At 33.7% G+C, this 22261-nt stretch overlaps 1 protein-coding gene across 1 annotated transcript; it reads right to left on the bottom strand.

Moving 5' to 3' along the window:
• Positions 1–476: 476 nt before the first annotated feature.
• LOC129254065 (differentially expressed in FDCP 8 homolog) lies at positions 477–19276 on the bottom strand. The gene is made up of 13 exons (XM_064095052.1): positions 18594–19276; positions 17512–17669; positions 14982–15131; positions 14278–14425; positions 13471–13535; positions 11933–12029; positions 11233–11360; positions 10569–10682; positions 9415–9495; positions 7939–8079; positions 6913–7022; positions 5528–5675; positions 477–2121 (listed from the first exon to the last, which is right to left on the bottom strand). Exons 1-12 carry the CDS (start codon positions 19189–19191, stop codon positions 5567–5569), a joined length of 1899 nt encoding a protein of 632 aa, XP_063951122.1. The 5' UTR covers positions 19192–19276; the 3' UTR covers positions 477–2121; positions 5528–5566.
• Between the last annotated feature and the right edge of the window lie 2985 nt (positions 19277–22261).

Here is a 22261-nt window from a genome sequence, read left to right as displayed (position 1 = left end):
ACCATCTGCTATCAGACCAAGTGGATACAAACCGTAGTCACTACATTTCATTCAGAGCATCATAACCGAAACATACCAGTTAGTACCTGGGCAATTCCATAAAATGATCACCCTTTTTGTACGTCTGACCTCCATTTTTCTCAAGTTTTACTTCACTTCATAAACTGACCAAGTCATAGTTCTTTGAGAACATTACAGACTGTCAAAAGAACAAGAAATCAGAGACAGAAAATTTCACGAAGGTCCCACATATAGGGGGCCGGACGTACATGTTTTATGGAATTGCCAACCTGCAAACTTTCGGTGAAAATTTACAGGGAGGTCAGGAAAATATTTCAACAATGTGAGAAAAAGGGGGGACTTTAAGTTTCAATAGGGAATACTATTCTTTTCTTTTTATTCCTCGATACCTACATTCAAAACATTCACTGGTTAATGTGAAATGCAAAAAAAAGCAAACATAAAAATTGGTACGATTGCCTGAATTGAATATTTGTTTTTATTTACAAACAGTATAACAAAAGTAGATTCTTCATTTCTACCATTAACCATACACACCGCATGAAAAATCACAATATATAATACCATTTCCATGAATGTCTTCACCTCTCACATCACTTCATGGATGATTCCACTTCTAGTACATAGGCCCCTCCTTTCACTATCATTTCTCAATTTAAGAATATCAAAATGAAATTAACTAATTTTCAATGTATGAGGGAGAAAAGATTTCTATAAGAATTGCTTTGGTAAAAACTCATGTTCAGAGGTACACAATCACCATTGTACTTCTAATCAATGTTATTCAGATTAAATTGAAAGTATTACCATTTGCTGAAATACAACGACAAACAATCTCCATTGATGTTCTTCAATCTGTTTAAAATAACTGTATCCAACTAAACCCTTCAAAAGTATCCATATCTCTCGAGGCTAACAATAGGTATATTCATGATACGGGGAAAAGGGAAGCTTCTTACATTACAACTTTGCACTCTATTAATATATGGTAAAGAGTCATATCGAGAAATTAATGAGAACAAATATCCAAATAAATATTATTGAAAATCCAATTGAACTCGACCAATCTGAATGACTTCGTGCTTCACTCTCAATAAACCTTTGCAGCAAAAAATGTAAAATGATTTTGACAGGAAAATCAAATACCTGCAATGCATTAAAGGGGAAGACGACCTCAAAATGTTGATTAGGATAAAAAAGGGAGAAATCAAACAAGCACAATGCTAAAACGTTCACAAATATCAGATTAAAAATTAGAAGGAATGACATTTAATTTTTTTTGCTTATTTCAACAAAAAAGTTACGTGCACAACAGGATGATATGCCAATGAGAGAGCCGATGGTGTCACAGATTCACTAATAAGAAATACCTCATTATAATGTGAAACACAGATTGACTCCTCCCTGAACATGTACTACGGAATATCCTTTGTTGTTACCTAATGTGATTCAATCAAGAAGAGGTTTCTTATTATCAAATCTGAAAAAAAAAGAAAATAGAGAAATTCTAGGAAATACAAAATGTAATGAAACTGTGCCATCATCAGCTCTCTCATTTGAATATCATAGAAATAAGCAAAATTTTCAAACTGTCATAACTTTCTTATTTACGATGCAATATTATAACCAGTATTGTACATGCTTGAGTTTTATTTTAATGCAAATAAACTCATTCCACAGAGAGCAAGACCTCTGACAGACTGCTGTAAGACCATGAAACTTGCTTGATCTTTCAAGGGTCCTTCAACGAATTCTCAAAGATCTCTGAGGTCTTTCATGTTTCCTGATGGATCTTTCAATGGTCTTCATGGTCCTCGTGAGTCCCAAAACTTTTTGAAACGGTTCAAAACAGTCTTTCAGTGGTCTTTCAAAAAATGGCCTTTTGGTGTTTTTTTAGCAGTCTTTTGACGAACTTTCAAAGTTCTTATTAGTACATTTCCTCTCAAGATTTTTACGGCATCACTGTTAGACTCATGAGAGATCAATGAAAGATCATTAAAAGATCATTGAAAGACAAGGAAAAGTCCATGGAAAGAATTCTGAAAGATCGCTTGTTGCAGACAAGATCTTTGAAAGATATCATTAGGACTTGTCTAAGTCCTGTAAGACAAGAAATATAGTGATATTATATCTAATTTTCATTAACAACATGGATCAACTGGTTCCTGAAGTCATTGAACAAAAAAAAAAGCATAGTGTGTTTTATGTAGCAATACATTGATACGGTTATTCTTTTTTGATAAATAATCAGCTTTATGCACCATATCTGGAAGACAAAAGATTAACAAATATATAATACTGTAAATGGGGTTCATTACTTGATTAAAAAAAGACTAATCAACAAGTCAAAACTAGTGGTAGTTTCTTTTCAAGGTCCTATCAAATGGGAAAAAAATGCAAATGATATATACGAATTATGATTACTAATGTATAAGAGACAGGAATATACATAAGACAGTGTAATCATTATTTAAAAAAAAAGAGTAAGGATAGCATAGGGGCTTACATTAAATTTTGGGTGTGTGACCATTTGCAATAAATTGGTTACAATATAGTTTGCAAATGATCGCATTGGTCGCAAATAGTTGCACGACCAACTGTGAAAATCCCATCAGACACAACTTGATTGACCCCTTATCAAGTATTCTGAATGAACAGAGGTAGATCAAGACACTTAAGGGGCATTGCAAGAAAATATTTGCGATAAATGGCAAATCAATGTTACAAATTTACAATTGATTACAAGTGATTAACTAATTTTTAAAGACAGCAATTAACTTTACACACCTTAATGCAAGAGGCAGATCAGCTTTCACTTGCGACTTTGCGAGTAATAGCCAGATTTATGATTGAATTTTGGACCAATACAGACTTGCAATTGATCACATGTTTCTTGCAACACCCCATTAGACCATGTAAAGATTCCTCCTGACAGACACAAAGGCTGATATTCTGGGCACCGTCTTACAGAGAATTATGATTGATCCGATCAACCACAACTATGGAAAGCAAGCAACGTCGACATCTAAAATGCATGTTTGTTCAAAATATTTTCTAGATGTGATGTATAATAATACATTCATTGTTTTTTTTTTTTTAACTCAGTGTGCTTCTCTTTGTTTACAAAGCATATAATGCAAATTTCCTGGAGAAAAAAATTGACATTGTTGGATTTCCATATAGTTTAAGATGATCGGATCAATCATAACTCTTTGTAAGACTGGGTCCTGAACTCTGGTTTGATTCAAATTTTGATCCAAGTCTAGGCTAGAATTATGGAAAGCTAAAAGTGATAAAAAATATGCTTACACCGTTTGCTGTTTTCTGCATTAATCAGGACATTTTGCATGTTGCAATGTGAGGAGAAAATTTTCTTTATTATTTTGAGACAGCTTGTGCCAAATGTGATTATAAATTGGTCGAGTTTATAGAGATTTGCATCGCATCTGGCTCCCTACGGTTAAATCACAACTTTATAAATATGATTTGCAGTGTACGTTAAACAAAAGTTCAGAATACAAGCCAAAGTAAAATGGACCTCTCCAGAAAATAAGGAGCAGTTTCAGAGTTCAAGTTCAAGGACATCTGAGAAACAGAGTATGTGTTTTTTTTTTTAAATAGAGGTATTCAGTCATAGATATCGTTACGAATTTAACACCTTCAAATTCTTGGCCGATTACTTATCCTCATCTTTGAGCATCACTGGACAATAGAAACATGAAAAAAATGATAAGCATTGATCCTCCGCAAATACAAATTCCCTCTCTTACCTTCACTAGTGGCACAAGCATATTGCAAACACAGCTATTCATGGTGTATTTCAAATCATATTGCACTCAAAATAATTCATCAAATATAACTAATTTGATCGATGAGAGTGATGATTAATAGTACATTCATAATAATCATCATTTCATTAACTACACCCATGTGTGACAACTGCCATTGAATAATTGCATACGAAAATATAGACTATATGCAGTACTATTTATATAACTTGAGTATATATTACAAATAAATAAATGTTGATTACATGAAGGCAGCCCACTTCATGCTGGCTTAGTCATAGTTTTCTAAGCTTAGATCTTTTCATGCAGCTTTCAAGAAAAATGACTGGAAGAAGAGCAAAAGACAAATGTAATAAACATTATGCCTCCCATGACATTGAGAGAGCTTCTGACTTTTCCAAGAATTTACCATTTATCAAAGTCTTGTTATCATTCGCAACTTGAATCTAAGTACTGCATTTAGCACACAAAAATTAATTTTTGACAAATATCTTGTTTTGTTTTGATACTGGAAACACATTCCCTTTATTACTAATATTTCATGAATATATTCCATCTCAATTGTACAGTGTTTATAGGAATTATTGGTACACTTTACATTATTGCAACAGTGTAAGAGGAAAAGATGAACTAGGCTGGAAATAAATAAATTCCAAACCTAAGAATTGTATATCATATGAACAGGAAAGGTCTAGCCTTTTTTGTCGAGTTGCAAATTATGAAAAGGAATGAAGGAATGATTATCATTATGTGCAATAATATATATTTTCAGACTTTTCTATGATCATTTTCATAAAAGCCAGACTGGGAATATTTGATCTCCCACATTTCATTGTCTCCTTTTACAGTGATATTAATGTATAGTGTACAATTCCTTGGGTTACTGCATATCATATTTATTTCTTGCAACAAACAAAATTCTATCAGAGCCAAAGCCAGATCATCTGATTGCACCCTAACCCTTCATGAGACACATTTCTGATCTTTGGGTAACTAAGTATAGAAGTATACATAGTATCTACTTTTGGGGGGAATATTTGAAAATTGATTTTTTTTTTTTTTTATATGACACCAAAAAAAAAGGAAACAAAAAAATCACCAAACAAGCAGTCCAGAAATAATGAATGGCTTCTATAGAGCTCATCACTCAAAAAAAAAACATCCGAAAACACTTTACAGTTATATTATTACTGGGCGTTGTGGCGTGCGCCTGTAATCCAAGCTGTGGGGAAGTTACAAATTGATGCAGAGGTTCGAGCCCTGGTCACGTCTTTCGGATGGTGACATCAAAGGTCAGTCCCAGACGTAAATAATCATATCTGATTGATACATGTCTGACAAAAACTCAAACTCAAATACACCCTGGTTATCACCAGTTTATGGCATGCCAGCATGTAGTGTATGCACAGTCCCCACTCCCTGGGGAGTATTCCAGCAATAAGCAGTCAAATCACTATGCTTCTTAAGCCAGCAACATTGACATGATTTGCATCCTACCGGGTACCCATTTAAAACCTAGGTTTGAGAGTGGCAAAATGTAGATTAACGTAATTAAATGTTGGTAGTGCCACTATGAGATTTGAAAACATGACCCTCTGATTAGAAGGTAAGTTACATCACAATGCTTCCACAAGAAATGAAAAAATAAAAAATAAATATTGATATAATAAGTTTTTTCCAGGAATAGTGATTTAAATGAATTCTTCCACCCATATCACCTGTTCTCATGAATGGTCATCTATGGTCATCTATCTTGGTCATTTACTGATGGGTCTTGAAGGGCTTGAGGCCGGCCGGTCGATGGACGCTCGTTGGGAGAGCCTGGCACATCTTGGACAATCACCTGACCGCTTGTAGAAACAGTCCCTGAAAAAAAAATACAGATCAATAAATAATACATGCAACATATAGATTTACGTTCCTTTACATTTTTCATCTACTTTCATCAGGACACCAGATGGGTGTTTCATGAAGCTGTTTGTAAAGTTATGCATGACTTTACGCACGACTGGAACATGTTCTTAGGTGCTAAGTCAGTTACATGGGAATATCTCACATGGCACAAGAAAGGATCACCAGGGACCCATCTAATCCATCAGTGTCATAATTTTTTCTACAGGAAATTTGAACAATGTCCTTTATATACAAAGAGAAGCACAGTGAATTTTGAAGAAAAAATGAATGCATGATATACATCATAGTTTGAAAATATTTTGAACAAACGTACATAATAGATGTTGAGGTTGCTGTCCGTCCATAGTTGTGATTGATCGGATCAATCGCAACTCTTTGTAAGACGGGCCCCAGATGTGCGTAATGTGTTTAGTAACTTATAAACAGCTTTATGAAACACCCCCAGGTCCTGATGGGAGCAATGTTGTCGAGGGTCGGTTTGCAAAATACACTGGAATGGCAAAGCACTAGTTCTGAGTAAATGGGAAAGTGATGTTGCTTTCTGCTCTGAAGCGCCTTGAGCATCTAATCAAGATAGAAAGTGCGCGATACAAATCTCATGTATTATTATTATCAATATTCCCAGCCCTTGGCACATATTTGATGTTTTCAAGCAATTTTGCTACAAAGGCGTTGGTTGTTTAAAAAAATAAATTTACACACACCCCCATTTCAATTTTTTACCTCTCAATTTTACCTTTACAATTTTGCATAGCTTGGTGAATTGACATGGGCTTAATTTCAACTGTGGAATGCCTAAAGGAAATGCCTACATTTCATTAACTTAAAAAAAATGCTTTCATTACATGACTGCCTGCATATTAATAACTACAGTTTCATGAAGAATGGTCAATATCCATGATCATTCTGCTTTGTTGACAATCAGCCACGGATTAATTCTCTTATCACCTACACCTGGCGCTATTACAGACAGCATCTAAATTACATTTCATTTGTTGAAATTATGAAATAATAATTGTTATTTCTCAATATCTCAGTTGCGAGAGGGCCTTAACTTTCTTGCTTTAATTTCTTTATCTCATTCATACTGTATAATGAAGTTGAAAGCTTGTGAGGACTATCTCTTTGTGAAAATAATCGTTTGAATACACAGTATACAACTGCTGAAGACTGCATACTACTACTTTACCTGTGGTAGACAGCTGAGCAGTTGGCGCACAACGTAGCTATCATATCAAACGGAAAGAGAATCTCATCGGAATTGCATATCTCACATATAAAACCCTTGCCTTGACATATCTGAAAGAAAAGAGACAAAATATGTTATTGATGTTAACCATAATTTCAATCCAAAATATTTTATCCAGTAGTATATATGTCAGAGCAACATGTGGCAATATAGGAAGAACTACATAAAAGAAGAATATTATCATTGATTATTTGAAAGCTACATATACCATAGCTTTATTATTGAATGCCATTTGAATGAGAAGAGGTCATATGCAAATTCGGGCAACTTCTGTTCCTACACACACAATCTTACATGAGCACATCAAACAAACACCACAAAAATCAACCACATCTATATGTATGTCAAAATAATCATATTCATCTTTTCATTTTAACATGTCTCGTTACAGGCATTACCCCACTGGATGTTCCATAAAGTTGTTCTTCTAATATATAAAAACAACTTAATATCAAGAATATCAAGGATTCTACCAAAAAATAAAACAAAATCTTCAAGAGGTTTGGTTCAACTGGCATCAAACTTCCTAGCAAGTTGATATAAAAATATGAATCCTAATAATAGCACGGTGCCACATACTGTTTCAAACACTTTCACAGGCACAAAGATGGCAAAATATATATTTTGCATTGTCAGAAAAGAATGGTTGGAAAAGAACAACCCATTTAATCTTCATATTACTTCAATAAGACCAAATTAATCTTAATTCTGATAATCCCATTTACCTACCATATTTCGAGTGGGTATAATTATTGTTTAAATATTGTTAGTATCCCCTATTGTGTTCTAAAGGCCTATACTGAAGTCTAGTAAATCTACTACCACCTCGAAACAAGGTTTCTATTTTAATATGGCATTCTTTTTTTTAAACCATTCAATCATCAGCTAGCCATTTTCCTATTAAGGCCTAGATGTCCCAAAACAATGTCTAAATCAATATACTTGATAGTGAAGTTAGAAATTTACCGGGCAGTCAACTCGTATGTGAACTGCATAGTCTCCATGTATTGTTGCAAGCTCGGCGAGCAGATTGCCTTCTTCTGTATCTATAAGATCTTGGAGGGAATAGGTATCACTGTTCTCAACAAAGTGAGGTCTGATCTGGAGCTAAATAAAAAAAAGGGTAAATTATGCATCAATGGAAATGAAATGACAATTAAAGACAACGTTAAAGTGTACCTAGTTTTTGTAGTTTATGCATGGTGGTATGCTAAATCAAAAATAAGATATGTTATTACGAGATTTTCCAGTGAGCAAAATTAATTGAACTTAAAAATCTTACAAACCTAAATACAATCAAAGCACAATGAAAACTCATTCTGACTGCATAAAAAAAATAAACAAATAAAAACAAAATACAAATATGAACGCCATGTAATAGTTCAAGAAAACTGATTTTCTGGACTAATATCACCAAAACTATTAAATAAATAGCTTACCTCTTTCACAAAGTTATTTGTAAACCTAAATGAATCTCACGAACAAGGATATGGATTATCACAATCCCTTATATTTTGACAGGATATAAGGGATTGCAGAAAATAAAGTCCGAGATATAAATGTCTACAGCCAAATATGACAGCTTGCGTAAAATCTTTCAGATGGTTTCACATCAACCAGTAAGGAATAGCTTACACCTACTACACAGGGATCATTTGGATTATCAAATCTTATCAAAGGGTACTCCGGGCTGAAAATATTTATATCTAAATAAATATAGTAAAATTTACAGAGCAAAATGCTGAAAGTTTCATCAAAATCGGATAACAAATAACCAAGTTAATGAATTTTAAAGTTTAGCAATATTTTGTGAAAATAGTTATATGCACATCATCATGAATATTCATTAGGTGGGCTGATGATGTTACATCCCCACTTTCTTTTTGTCATATGTTATTACAAGAAATCATTATTGTTTCATTTTTTCATAAATGTGTGAATAATGTGTCTCCTTTATAATGAAATAAGTTGCAGCAATGAATATCTAATGCACTAAATCAGTTGTCAATCCAATTTTTTCAGTTCTTGGAAGAAAAAATTTGAATGAACCTAATTTCATATAATAAATTCAAAAGAACAAGTGGGGATATGACATTATCAAGTTGCTCATTGAATATTCATGAAGACATGCCTAGCACTGTTTCACCGGAATAATGCAAATCTTTAAAATGCCATAACTTTGTTATTCCTAGTCCAATTTTGATCAAATTTTCAGTGTTTTGTTTGTCTGATTTTTCTTTATCTGTTTAAATCATATTGTTCTCAGTCCGGAGCATCCCTTTTATCTTGTAGAGGGTATAATCATGTGGAATTGCAAATTTCAAATGGGTCCCCAGATGAAATACAAAGATAAAGATAAAATATAAAGATGAATTTCAAAAGAATTCAGTTTATTCAATGAACAGAATACACCCCTCATAGTGGAATGCTGGACAAACTCACTTGTTTGAGTAGTTTTTGTTCCAACGCTCTTCGGCAAGAAAGAAAATAAACCTTCATGATCAGAATCTCCTCCCTCAGTTTCTGTGAGGCAAACATTACTTAAAATATAATTCACCATTCAAATTTAATCTTTTAACGGTATTCAAACTTTGAATCAAATGACGAGCATACAAATATATCCAAACTGTATATTTGGCTAGGCACTATAAGCCTTATGAGAAGTGTATAAGATGTTATACTTTATGTGAAGCAAAATAGGATCCATCCATTTTGCTTGACTTATCTACATGCTAATTATTCACAGTCATAGATGTTAATGATGTTAGTTTGAGGAAAACAATTATTTTATGTATTATTCCAGATTCTAAATATAAAGAAAAACAGAAATATTTCATATAAACAAGACAACGGTTTTGAAAGGCTTGGTATTCTATTTCACAAAGAAAAGTATGATATTAGAATCATTTTACACGCTTTGAAACTTTTCCTCAAACATTTGAACTACATCCTCTTTCCTTAACTATTGCTGCGCTGATGTTGTAATTTTGCACATTCGTACAATTTAATTCAACAATCGTAATAATTATTTTTCTCCCTTACCTTTAAGACCAGGGAATGTGATAAATAGCTATAATTCTCAGGTAGCATCTATTCAATAAATATCAATATCGATGGTAAAATTTGGAACTCTATATTCAAAGAAAATATCATGAGTACAATTGCCATTATTTTTCCCAAAAAATTAATTCAGTGTCCAAAGAGTTAAAAACATATCGGTCACATTTTATCCGTCTTGTATAAGGCACCAAAATGTATGGTCATGTGGTCCAGTGGTTAAAGCATTGGACTCATAATCGCAAGGTTGTGAGATCGAATCCCCACTCTGCCATTGTCTCCACTTTGATAAAAAGGCCCAAGAGTAATATCTGTTGTCTATAAAGTCAGCCACTATGACTGATTAACCTAGACGTAAAATGTTTCCTAGGTAAATGGTTATATACCAGCTTGGCATTTACCAGCAAAAAATGCTGTCCTGCCGAGTTCCTACGGGAGTTACCATAAACAGAAGCAGAAACAGAAATTATATTTTTTACAGTGCTGAGGATATTGTTTTATGGTATATGGATTGAGTAACCATGAGCTTTTAATCTGACCTTGATCTGGCTAAGTTCCTCCACGTAGTTGAAGAGTAAAGGATTCAGGTCTTGAATTCTGAGGACAGCCTTGCTGCACATCAGTTTGAGAAGCTGTTTAGATTGCCGACATACCTGAGAAGATACAGAAATTGTTCAATTTTATTGTAAAATAAATGAGGTGCTAATAATGGGCATGAAGAGATGAAAATTCAAACATGTTATGAGAAAATGGATCATACATAATACACTATTTATTATGAACATCTAATGATTGCTTAAATTGCTTCTTTTTCTTCACCTAAAGGAATTTTTGCCTAATATTGAGGTAATTAAAATGTAATTTAAAATGGCAAACATGTTTTGGACTTTAAGATAAAAAAGGGATTGAATATGATTATTTCTGTCTGATGGTGTCAATGGCATTTTTGAGTAAAAATTAACAGGAATATGTTTTATCATCATGCAAAGAATGCACATACTTGCTGGGAAAAGCAAACCAACTAAGACCTCAAGCTTTGACCAAGTTTAAGATGAGTCCAGACAAAACGGAAGGAAATATGTAGAATAAACTAAATTGGAAATTCAACTTGGAGCAAAGCTTCACTGAGCACACATGTATATCACAATCACCAACATCATCATCCTCATCGGTATCACATTCACTATCACCGTAATGACTCACTTTTCTTGGTTCAAAGTCCCAGTTATGAATGACCCTTGCTGGTATTACTTCCAGGTCATTCCAATGGCACAAGCTACAATAATACAGACCACTGTAATCACACAGCCTAGGCTCTGACTGTGTTCCACCTGAAAATAATAGAAAAAGATAATATTTAAATATTTTATGACATATCAGTTTACATTTGCCAAAAAGTTAAATAATGCACTCAAATAGTCTCGGCCTAGCTAAAAGCAATCAATAGAAGTTGCAAACAGCATTCTCTTGGCTATGTGTGTGTAAGTCAGAATGTTGAAATTTCAAAGTCAAAACCAAGAAGCAGAGCAAAATGTGTCAAGATTTCTTGAAGATAAGATGACCTTGCGATAAAAACGGGATGGACCATAAAAATTGTTTTTGTGTTCTTGTTAAATTTTTTAACTAATCTTGAAATGAGAGTGGATTCAAATTCTTATATGAGTTTCTGTACAAATCATTTCTAACATGTCTCCAGATTTGTTATTTAAAATGTGCCATGTGTGAATGATTCACTAAGTATTGGGTCTTAGATAAAAGAATAGAAGTTTCACTCTTACTTATACTTTCAAATTCAAAATCATAACAATTTCAATGATTGAGATTTCTCTCTTCCCCTCTCTCTCTCTGAAAAGGGGTCTCTTTTTTCTGAGACACACTGTATAATAAATGTGTAGAGACTTACTGAAGGCAAGAGGCGCCCTGCATTCTGCACACCTATAGTTTTGAGGCGATAGACCTTTCTCCGGACAAATATTGAGATCAAAACACAACCGTGAAACCTTGGATGAAAATAAGAAGAAAAAAGTCATCAACATTGCATCGATACATCTGCTGACACACCATAATTTCTTTTAATTCCATCATGACATGTGAAAGTTATGACAAAAAAGTTGAAATGTAGGATGATTATCTTGATATATCATCTACCTGGAAGGCTTCTATGATGTCTCACAGGGCTCTAACTTGTTATAGTAAGTTACGCATGATATTGATGTACTCTCTTCCGTAGTGGGCAAAATACATTAAAGGTAAATGCTAGTTTTGGTAACGATATCAAAATGAGTTCGTACAGAATCCAATGAAATGACCACCAAAGTGTCGGTTTGTATAAATAAAACGTATGTGCCAAAGGATTCTGGAAGAAATAGTGTAATTGCTGAGAAATCAGCAAATAAGCACAGGATTCGGGTAGAGCGTCGGGCACGACATTCAAAGCAATAATTATACACTGTCCCACGTGCGCTTATCTGTGTTGGGGATCTTCAGTCTGGAACATTTTTCAGCGTAGATTTCAAGATTTCACGAAGTTCAGTTTATGTAACTGTACCAGATCTAGATCCTCGATGATATACTGACAATTAAGCCTTGTTTTACAGACTTTCTCATGAAATCAGTGTTTACTGCAACTACTGGAATTTCTCTTTAAAAACTTGTCTAACTTATTTTTTCTAAATCTCAACAGGAATAGATATTCACTTTCCAGAACTTAGCCTTGTATTAACGCTCCCTTCAACAATAGGAAAAATAATAGAAAATTTGTATTTTCAGAAAAAAATCGGAATTCACAACAAAAGTTCCAGAATATGTCCTCAGTATAATTTGAAAGAAAAATTGCAATGAAAGTGCAGTGAACACAATTGTTCATTAAAAGCTAACATATAAAGTAAGTAAAATAATATATTAACAAATAGAAACAAAACAAAAATTTACAAAACAAAAATAAATTAAAAATTATAAAATTACATATCTTTTGTTTCAGAATCCAGAAATATGAATTGCAATACAAATCTATCATTTCCTTGTAATGTCATTCTAGCAACATACTACTCCATATTTTTATATCAAAAGAAGGAAAGAAAACAAATCAGAAGACTTGGTCGGATAACATGATATGTAAGCATAACTATCTGGCTTTTACAAAAGATAAAAAAAGAATTGAAAACAAATGAACAGTAAATTTCTTACAAGGATATATCGACATATGTTTGAAATAAAAATAGGAAAACAGGCAGAGAATAATCTTCATGGTAACAGCATTTCACTTTCCCTTTTTTCATATGAATGCTACAATTTTATTTTCACGTCACGCGTTTTATCTTTAACAAAACATATTTTCCCACTAACAAACAGGGTTTGGAAATATGAGAATGAAGAGGGAAAAATTATATACTTCATCAAAATAACAGGTAATAATAGAAAAAAAGGTTAAAATTTACATACCTTTGCACTCACACACTTTCTTTTAACTAAGTTAAGGCACTTGCCATGGCAACCAAAATTACATTCTGAAAGAGAAAGAGGAAATACATCTCATATGTATATGTGAAGCGCATAGAGACCTGTGTATTATGCGCTATAGAAATGTAATTTTATTATTATTATTATTATTATATCAATTAGTACTAATGAAATATACAGTAATAGCTCTTATCTTTATCTGTTGATGTTATAGTTTTTCAATCTCCATATTGCCTAATTCTATAAACATTATTCAACTAGATGATTTGTATGTATGTGATATTTAAAACTCCTAAATTTGACTGATTTGATAATTGCAACAAGAGAAAGTATAATTCTAACTCCATTCTCCATACATATAGACCTATTCACTTGTAAAATGATAACTCATGCCACAGATAGCTGGGGAAGGGGCTTCCAAACTAATAAGAAAAGAACATGTGATTGATTACATTACGAGTCATTGCATAAACTTTGCAGCTCTGCAGAGTACACTTGAAGTCCCAAGTACGAAACTGCCAAAATTGTTAGATTGGTTTATTTGCTATTCCCGACAAGAAAGATGAGAAACATCAAATCTATTTACAATGCTCAACAGCACCATGCAACATGTATTTAAAGCAAAATATTAAAGGATAACATCAAATCAAGTCATATTAACTACTGTGACACAAATTGTTTTGACAAATTGCAAAGTAATTTTTAGAAATTGCTTCTTGGGTTTTAAGGGGAGAGGCTATGGCAGATTCTAACAAGAATAAAGTGACTTGAAGCAAGGTTTAGACTTACCACTACACTTGTACCACGTCTGGAGAAGAGCCCAGATGACCGACAGACAGACCTCACAGTGGTCGTTAAGACTCTTTCCGTGCATCCGATAAAAACGATGACCAAGAACAACTTTCACATCCTCCTTCTCCTCTTCCTCATCCCCTTCCTGGATCAAACGAAAAAGCATGGAAGTGAAGAAGGTTTAACATAAAAAACTTTACTGGTTAATGAAGTAAATGTGAATAATCTCAAGGCAGATCTCTTGAGAACACAGAAATTAGTTTGACTCATTAAAAGCCAAATTTGAAAAAAAAGAAGAAGCCAGATTGGACTCAGAAGAGGTGAATAACACTGAATATTTGCTTTGACTTAGGTGATTTTTGTTTAATTAAGGAAGGTTGCATTTTGCAGTCTCAACTGATTCACTTAATCAAAGTCAACTCAAATGTAAGACAGTATCCCCCCCCCCCTCTTTCAACCAGAAATATACTAATAAAGGTATAGATTTAATTCAAGTTTGAGCCATACTTGAGAAGGGATGGAAAAATAGATTGGGACAAATAAGCTAAGCCTACAGTCTATACACCCTAGTATACTGCAAAATCACATTTATATATCACGAGCTTAATTCAGCATGGAAAAATGTTACTGATATATCAAGCTCACAATAAGTTAAAACTGCAACAAATGCTCTCGATAGATGACAATGAGAAGGTATTTACTTTGATTTGGAGTAGTTTAAGTCTGAGTTGTACTAGTTTTGCTACCATCTTTCGTCTGTTCTCGGAGTGTTCTGGGGACGCCTTCACTGACTCCTTACATTCCTCTATTGCTAATTCTAGCTCCTCTGTGCGGGAGAAACCAAAAATACCCTGTACAAAAAGAGGAAAAAGAATAAATAATCAGAGAAACAAGTAAAAATATAAATAATATCTGATTTTCCTTGGGATGCTTCACAAAATTATATAATAAATAAACAAGTTTTTAAGTTTATCTTTATAATATTACAAAATTAGATTAAGTATTTACTGAAAAAGGGTGTAATTTGTCAGGTTCATACATCTATTCTTTTACATAAACTTTTTCATATTGATATTTTACTGTGCACATTTATTGGATTTATTAAATTTAAATTAAAAAAAAAACTTACAACTAGCATATTTTTTCGTTTCCAAAAGTCGTCTACTTTTTATGGGAGGGGGGGGGGCCCGGGGGTCAAATTTATATCAATATGGTTTTAAATATGGTTTTTGAGAAAAGGACTACCAAATAGTGTAAATGAGAAATAACAATAAAATCCCGTTGTCTGGCTTTGAATGCCTTTATTATATCTATTATTTCCTGATTGGTTGGAACATAAGCAGACAATTCAAATCAAAGTTATGAACAGATTATACTTTCATTCATGTAAGTCTTCACTTTCATGTGTTCAATGTATATTTTCAATGTACAATGTTATAATACAGGTATGAATAGCAAATATGTTATCATTGCAATATACTTGACATGTCTTGATATAAATAGACTCTTCACTTTATTATATTTTGTGCAGAAATCAATACCAGCAAAAGAGGTGACCGAAAGTAACTTATCCCCAATAGCTATAGGATAGAAAGCAGAATACTCAAACAAGGATGTATCTTAAACAGTAATATTTGGAATTTGAGTTTGTGTGAGTATGTGAATGGTGGCAAAGGGGAAAAGGATATGGAAAAAAAAAGAAAAAGAAGTAGAGGAAGAAACAAGTAAAGGGGAAATACAAATAATACAAAAAAAAAAAAAAAAAAACCAAGGTGAAAATGCATAAATTACAAGAGTGATAGTAGTTGTAGCAGCAGCAGCAGCAGCAGCAGCAGCGGTAGCGGTAGTGGTAGTAGTAGTAGTAGCAGTAGCAGTAGTAGTAGAAGTAGTAGTAGTAGTAGTAGTAGTAGTAGTAGTGGTAGTAGTAGTAGTAGTAGTAGTAGTGGTAGTAGTAGTAGTGGTAGTAGTAGTGGTGGTGGTAGTAGTAGTAGTAGTAGTAGTGGTAGTGGTAGTGGTAGTGGTAGTGGTAGTAGCAGTAGCAGTAGCAGTAGCAGTAGCAGTAGCAGTAGCAGTAGCAGTAGCAGTAGCAGTAGCAGTAGTAGTAGTAGTAGTAGTAGTAGTAGTAGTAGTAGTACTATTAGTAGTAGCAGCAGCAGCAGCAGACTAGTAGAGGTATTCATCGTCAATTCTACAAATCATACCCATTCCTTTGAATTAAGTTAAGATGCAGGCTTTAAATTTTGATATTTGTTGTAGGCAAGGCTACTCTTCTACTTCCATGGCCACACATCTTCTACTCTTCTTTACAAATAGTAAAAAGGCCCAAAACTATTCAAGGCCAATCAAAGGGTATTTGAGGATTTTTGAGGCCATTTGTTCAATACGTGTAGGACATATATTGCCATAGCTTCAGTGGCCAAGAATTAATTTAAGTCCTGAAGGGTTATTTCAATACATGTTATAAAAATAATGTACATATATATATATGAACATATCTATCTCATATATGTAAATCAAGTATGTATTTGTTGAATGCAAAGAAACAGCCACTAATGGGATCACACGTGTACATGGATGTGATATCAATTACTCCAATGCACAATCTAAGCTCACAGATTTCCTCATAGATTAGATTGCAATCATATGATTAAAGGCACTGCGTAGTGCATTCATAATGTAAAAGAAAGTGTACATGTACTTTGTGTTTATGAGTTTGTACACATGTATGATATAAACACATATTGGCTTTCATTATAAAGCCCTTTCTGTTCAAACATGCTCAAACATTTCATGTACTAGTACACAAGTAACTCATAAACTAGTAAACACGAGACAGTAAATCTGATCTGCAAGTGCATAAATGCATTTGTTGCTTCAGAGATTAAAGGCATACTAGGTTCTGAAATTGATAATGAAGATTCTTCTCGAGCCAAAACAATACTATTTAATTAGTTGACTAAACCAAAGTGTGTAACAATAAAATATTTGATTTTTCTGAAGCCATTCACTAAAACCAAAACAACAACTACAAATGGAAAAAAAACACAATTACAAACAATTTACACCCTTTGGGAAGAACCCAATATAAAACACAATAAAACATTATTTTTTCATAAGTAAGGAAATCCAAGTTTCCTACAAGTATTCACCATAATACAAGCATGAAGTGTTTAATAGCTCCATGATACAAGCAACAAGTGAAATATTATGAAGAAATGATATAACAATTACCTCTGGCTGAGAGAAGTGATTTTCAGTGAGTCCCACTCCTAGGTCTTCATTTGTGATTTCAGCTAGATCTTGGTCTTCTGAAGGCAAGCTGATATCCAAATCTGCGTCATAGGAGTAGGAATGGTCATGCCTCTCATCAAAGCTATGATTCCTGGAACCTATTTGATAGATGAATTGCATTATCATTGAGATCATCAATTAATTTCATTGTTTTATTGTGTGCCATGTTGAAAGCTGTAATGATAGTATAGAAATAATGAAGTATTTTGTCCATTGCACGAATGAAAAGAACATTCATTATTTGGTTTATATGACACCTAAAAATATATGAAATTTATTAATTTTGATGCAAAATATGCTCGGTCAGTTAATTGTCGCGTACATACAACATGTGCGCTGCAACACCTTACTTGTAGTGCCTGTAGCGGTGCACACGTGCAATGGACAAAATCGTATTGATCCAAAATTGCATGATGAATGGATCCAAAATATCACGGTTGATGACGTCATTGTAAAATGGACTGAATGATCGTTATCAAGCAACCAATCAAATGACAAGGATATATCTAGGTGTCATATAATGCAGCATAAGCTGTGATATTATCATATTGCTAATAACAATGTGATCATATTAATGTTACTATCAGCAGTACGGTATAGTACACTCATTGTAGTATTGATGCATGATGCGTGGTCAGGAAAGGATTAAAAGATTTACCCAAGTGGGGGAATGAAAAAAAATTACAAGAAAAGAAGATTATTACCACTCAGGGGGAGCATTTTCCAATCCAAAGTCATGTAAGGGAGGAAGAGGATTACTCATCCATGTACCCCCCATGTGGCGTACAATTTAATTCCAAGTTAGCTGGCCAGACTTTTCATATCAAGTCAATTAATTGAAACATTCTTTCCCATACATGTAGCTCCACCCCCAGAGAATCTTCCATTTTATTTCATTTATTTTCATTTTAAAAAAAAGCATGAAGCAACAAAGAGGCAGAGAGAATATCAAAGGAAGGCGTTGGTTATAGCAATAGGGGAGACAAGGGGCATAAAGCGAGGCAAAATCTTCTGTTTCTTACCAATATTTTGATGATCGTTCTGAATCTGTATCTCTTCACCATCACAAGGCACATCTGAAAATGGATTCTGGGACTCATCATAACTCGCATGTCTCCTAGAAACTACCTCCACCTCAGGAAACGGCGATTCTGGTAATAAATTGTCTTCCATTCTCTTTTTGGAAGTTTCACTTTGAAGATCTGCTGTTTTCCCCTGCTGCAACCAAAATGTCGAGTTTGAATCACTGTCCGCTTTCGTTATAACTCTATCTGTGTTCGTTTGAAAATTCGATACCCTTGGCTGGATCAGGTTTCCTGAAGTTTTATGATTCACATTTCCATTTGCAATAACATCTCTATGAACACTGCCCTCTTTAGTCCTTTCTCTGTAGTCCCTCTCCATGCTGTCCAGGGTGTTTTCCGATGGAGCGTCAGTCTTGTTCTTATTGTGTAGGATGGGTTTTTGAGGGTCAGACGTCCTGGAATCCGGTGCGTCACCCTCATCTTCAGAGTCTGTCCATTCCTCTGTGCCAACGGAGCCACCTGAAAACTTGATGACTGCTGCAGAGCTGATGAAGGTATTCACCTCAGGCTCTTTACTGGATGTTGTTGTGCTCATCTTAGGCAAATTGAGACTCTAGAACTCCTATGAACTCTTATGGATCACCATAACAACCAAAAGTCAGCAAGCAATCTCTGGCTTCTGAAACAAAAGAGAAATTTTGATTAATGAGCTTTGGTAAATCGTGAAAAATATTGAGGCTTTTTTATATAGTGCTGAATACATGTACATCAGAGCAATGGCTCAGAGCGCTTTACAAATAAAGTAAGGAGTGAGTAAAGAATGTTAAATATCTGAACCTGTGTGGCAATTTGATATGTATGAGCTGTTCTGGGACAAATGAAGTGGAAAATGGCTGATGTTCTCATTTATCATACAAGTAAGAATGGATGTTACCATTGATTAATCACTATTAACATTAGAAGTAGTAGTGTAGTATATGGGTTACATATATACCTGAATGCATTTTGATACATAAAACATAATGTTGTAATAACTATACGGATAATGGAAATTGTACTACATTTATTATTAACTTTACACAAACAGACAACTTGAAGTGGGTTTAGTGCACTTACAAGGAGCATGGACCTATGAAGAGATAGACATTAATTGGTTAGATAATGAATTCACTAACTGGTGACTGTGATTGTCATCTGATTGATCTGAATAATATTCTCAAGTCATATCAGTCTACTTTAATTCTATGATCATCTACGTGAAAAGGGCCTGAAGCAGTTTGTGATTGGACATTGAAATTTCACAAATTGTATGCGCAGGAGATAATAAATCACTGAAATCATGATGTGAAGTTCTTTTCTACCTTTGATAATGTTACTTCCATGTGTTTTACTTGAAAAAGTGTCTGCAGATTTTTATACAGAGGCAATTTTGTGATTGATTGTTTACCATAAATAATTCAATTTTCCCCAAGTTTCTCCATGATATTCCAGATATACATGGCACATAACATCGTGTATCTCTTGATGTTATATAGGTCCTTAGGGTATACATCCGAAGAATCAAAAGTATTTTATAATGACTTTATGTGGTCATCATTGTAAAGGGGAAGTATTACTAATCAGATATATAACTTCACTTTTCAAAATAGTGATCAGAGATTGCAGAAATCAGCTCTCAAAAATGATTTATTTTCATGCCATATTTCTGCCTTCCACCGGTCCTCTTGCGAGCTCCAGCTGAGTGACGTCACACAATGAGCAGTGAGCAGCTGAGCTGACAGCAGCCCATTGGAGACGATCTTTCCAATCAGCGTTTTTTGCTCTTAGAATTGTTTATTCCTCTTAAGATTGGTCTTGTTATATAGATAAAAGTTTGAATTTACTGAACAGTGAAAAAAAGTGCACATTTAACGTATTTTGGTAACCGATATTTAGCTTAGAATTTTTTTTTTTCAAGAAATATATGTGAATAAACAAAGCATATTTTCACGTAGAAATCACACTTGCGTCACATTAATGTTATAATCAATATAAATCATAGACATTCTTCTTTATGACTGAACAAAAATTATGAAATTTTATTAAGTAGCAAAGTCAGGAACCACAAAAAAAACACGGCAATATCCATCGCGAAATGACTGAAATTGCCGTAGCATTATTAGGAAACAGCGGCGAGCGGACTTTCTTTCATATATCTTAAAAATGCATTGCCAATAGGGCGATGGTCTGTGGCCAAATGCGTTGTCATGTGCGAGGACCCTGGTTCGAAACTCTGATTTTTTTTTTCTGGGTATTTTTTTTTTATTCCTTCCCCGTCCCTACCCATCTTTTTTTCTCTTTTTATTTTCTTGTGAAATTCTATTCAGACCTGTATTTATCAAATCTTGCTTCTTAATTGCTGCTTTTGATTTTCAAGTTCTTGATTAGATTATTTCTACTCTTATTTGGGATGGGAGGGGTAGAGTTAAAAGTCAAGTCCACATCAACTAAAAATTATTTGAATAGAGTAATTTCCCTTGTTGTTTTTACTCAAAACAGTCATATACACAAAACAATGATATGCAAATTAGAGTTGTCACTCACATCACATTCGTTTCTATTTTTTGTGGCATTTTGTTTTTTATTCTTTGCAGATTTGACGATAGGAAACTCTTCATCTGATCACAATAGGTTATATTTACGGAACTGTTAAAATAGTAATTATATAAATTTGAATCAAAGTTTTTATGAAATTTCCTGCAATATCTTGTTATTTTTCTTTAAATTCAAATGAATTTTTTATTGCGTGGACTTCTCCTTTACTCTTAATGTAGGGAATGCATAGCAAAATTTATCCAGAAACAAAATTGTCTTAGAATATGCAAATCAGTAATTGGACACATGTTCACTTTTCTTTCATCCAGGCCACTTCCTCACATCCACCAGGCTTTCAGTCTTATAACAAAAATGATGAACCATCACACAACAGCACACAACATTCACAGTGCTTCACAATAAATATTTCACTTCTGTTCATACATGCAATAAATATTGTGGAAAACAAATAAAAGGCGTACCCATATTCAAATACCGTTTAAAAGGACAAATATATTATACCTTTCGAGAAAAATCAGCACGTTAAATATCTGATAACAAAACATAATTATGGGGCACTGCAAGAAACTTATGTTCAATTGCAAATCAAGCGTAAGTCTTAAATTCAAATTCAAGCGTAATAAGGTCGAGTTGCAATCGCAATTCAACTACATGTTTAATCAAAGGACTTACCCTTGATTTGGGACGTGTGATTGAGTATAACATTTCTCGCAAAATGCCCTAGTAACATTAAAATTGTTCTTTCGTTTAAATTGTGTGTTATTATTTTTGACAAGCTGTATTCCTGTCCAAGTCAAATTTCTTAGTTCTCTCCAAAACTGTGCTCAAAATTGTTTCCAAGATTGATAAAGAAAAATTTTCTTTTGTATCATTATCAGTCCACAACTTGCAAACCGTAGGTCCTGGAAAGAGTGAAGAAAAAAATGGCTATATCCAAATCATAGTAAAAGGACATGATGGAATCTCCCAGATTGAGGTAGCAAGCAGAGACCAGAAGTCACCAGAGTCAGCAAGTGTGCAGATCTGTGTGTAGAAGAGAGAAAAAAAGAAATAGTTTAAATAATCAAATC

This window comes from Lytechinus pictus, chromosome 2 (genome assembly GCF_037042905.1).
Source record: "Lytechinus pictus isolate F3 Inbred chromosome 2, Lp3.0, whole genome shotgun sequence".
NCBI classification, from domain to species: domain Eukaryota; kingdom Metazoa; phylum Echinodermata; class Echinoidea; order Temnopleuroida; family Toxopneustidae; genus Lytechinus; species Lytechinus pictus.
This window is presented reverse-complemented; position numbering and strand designations above follow the sequence as displayed.

Bases quoted from the DNA above. Each gene is read 5' to 3' on its own strand.
- LOC129254065 (XM_064095052.1), bottom strand. From the start codon at position 19,191: ATGAGCACAACAACATCCAGTAAAGAGCCTGAGGTGAATACCTTCATC. The intron at 11,361-11,932 runs GTAAGTCTCTAC...TATTATTTTCAG, and splicing joins CAGGGCGCCTCTTGCCTTCA to GTGGAACACAGTCAGAGCCT. The intron at 5,676-6,912 runs GTAAAGTAGTAG...TTTTTTTTTCAG, and splicing joins TGCTCAGCTGTCTACCACAG to GGACTGTTTCTACAAGCGGT.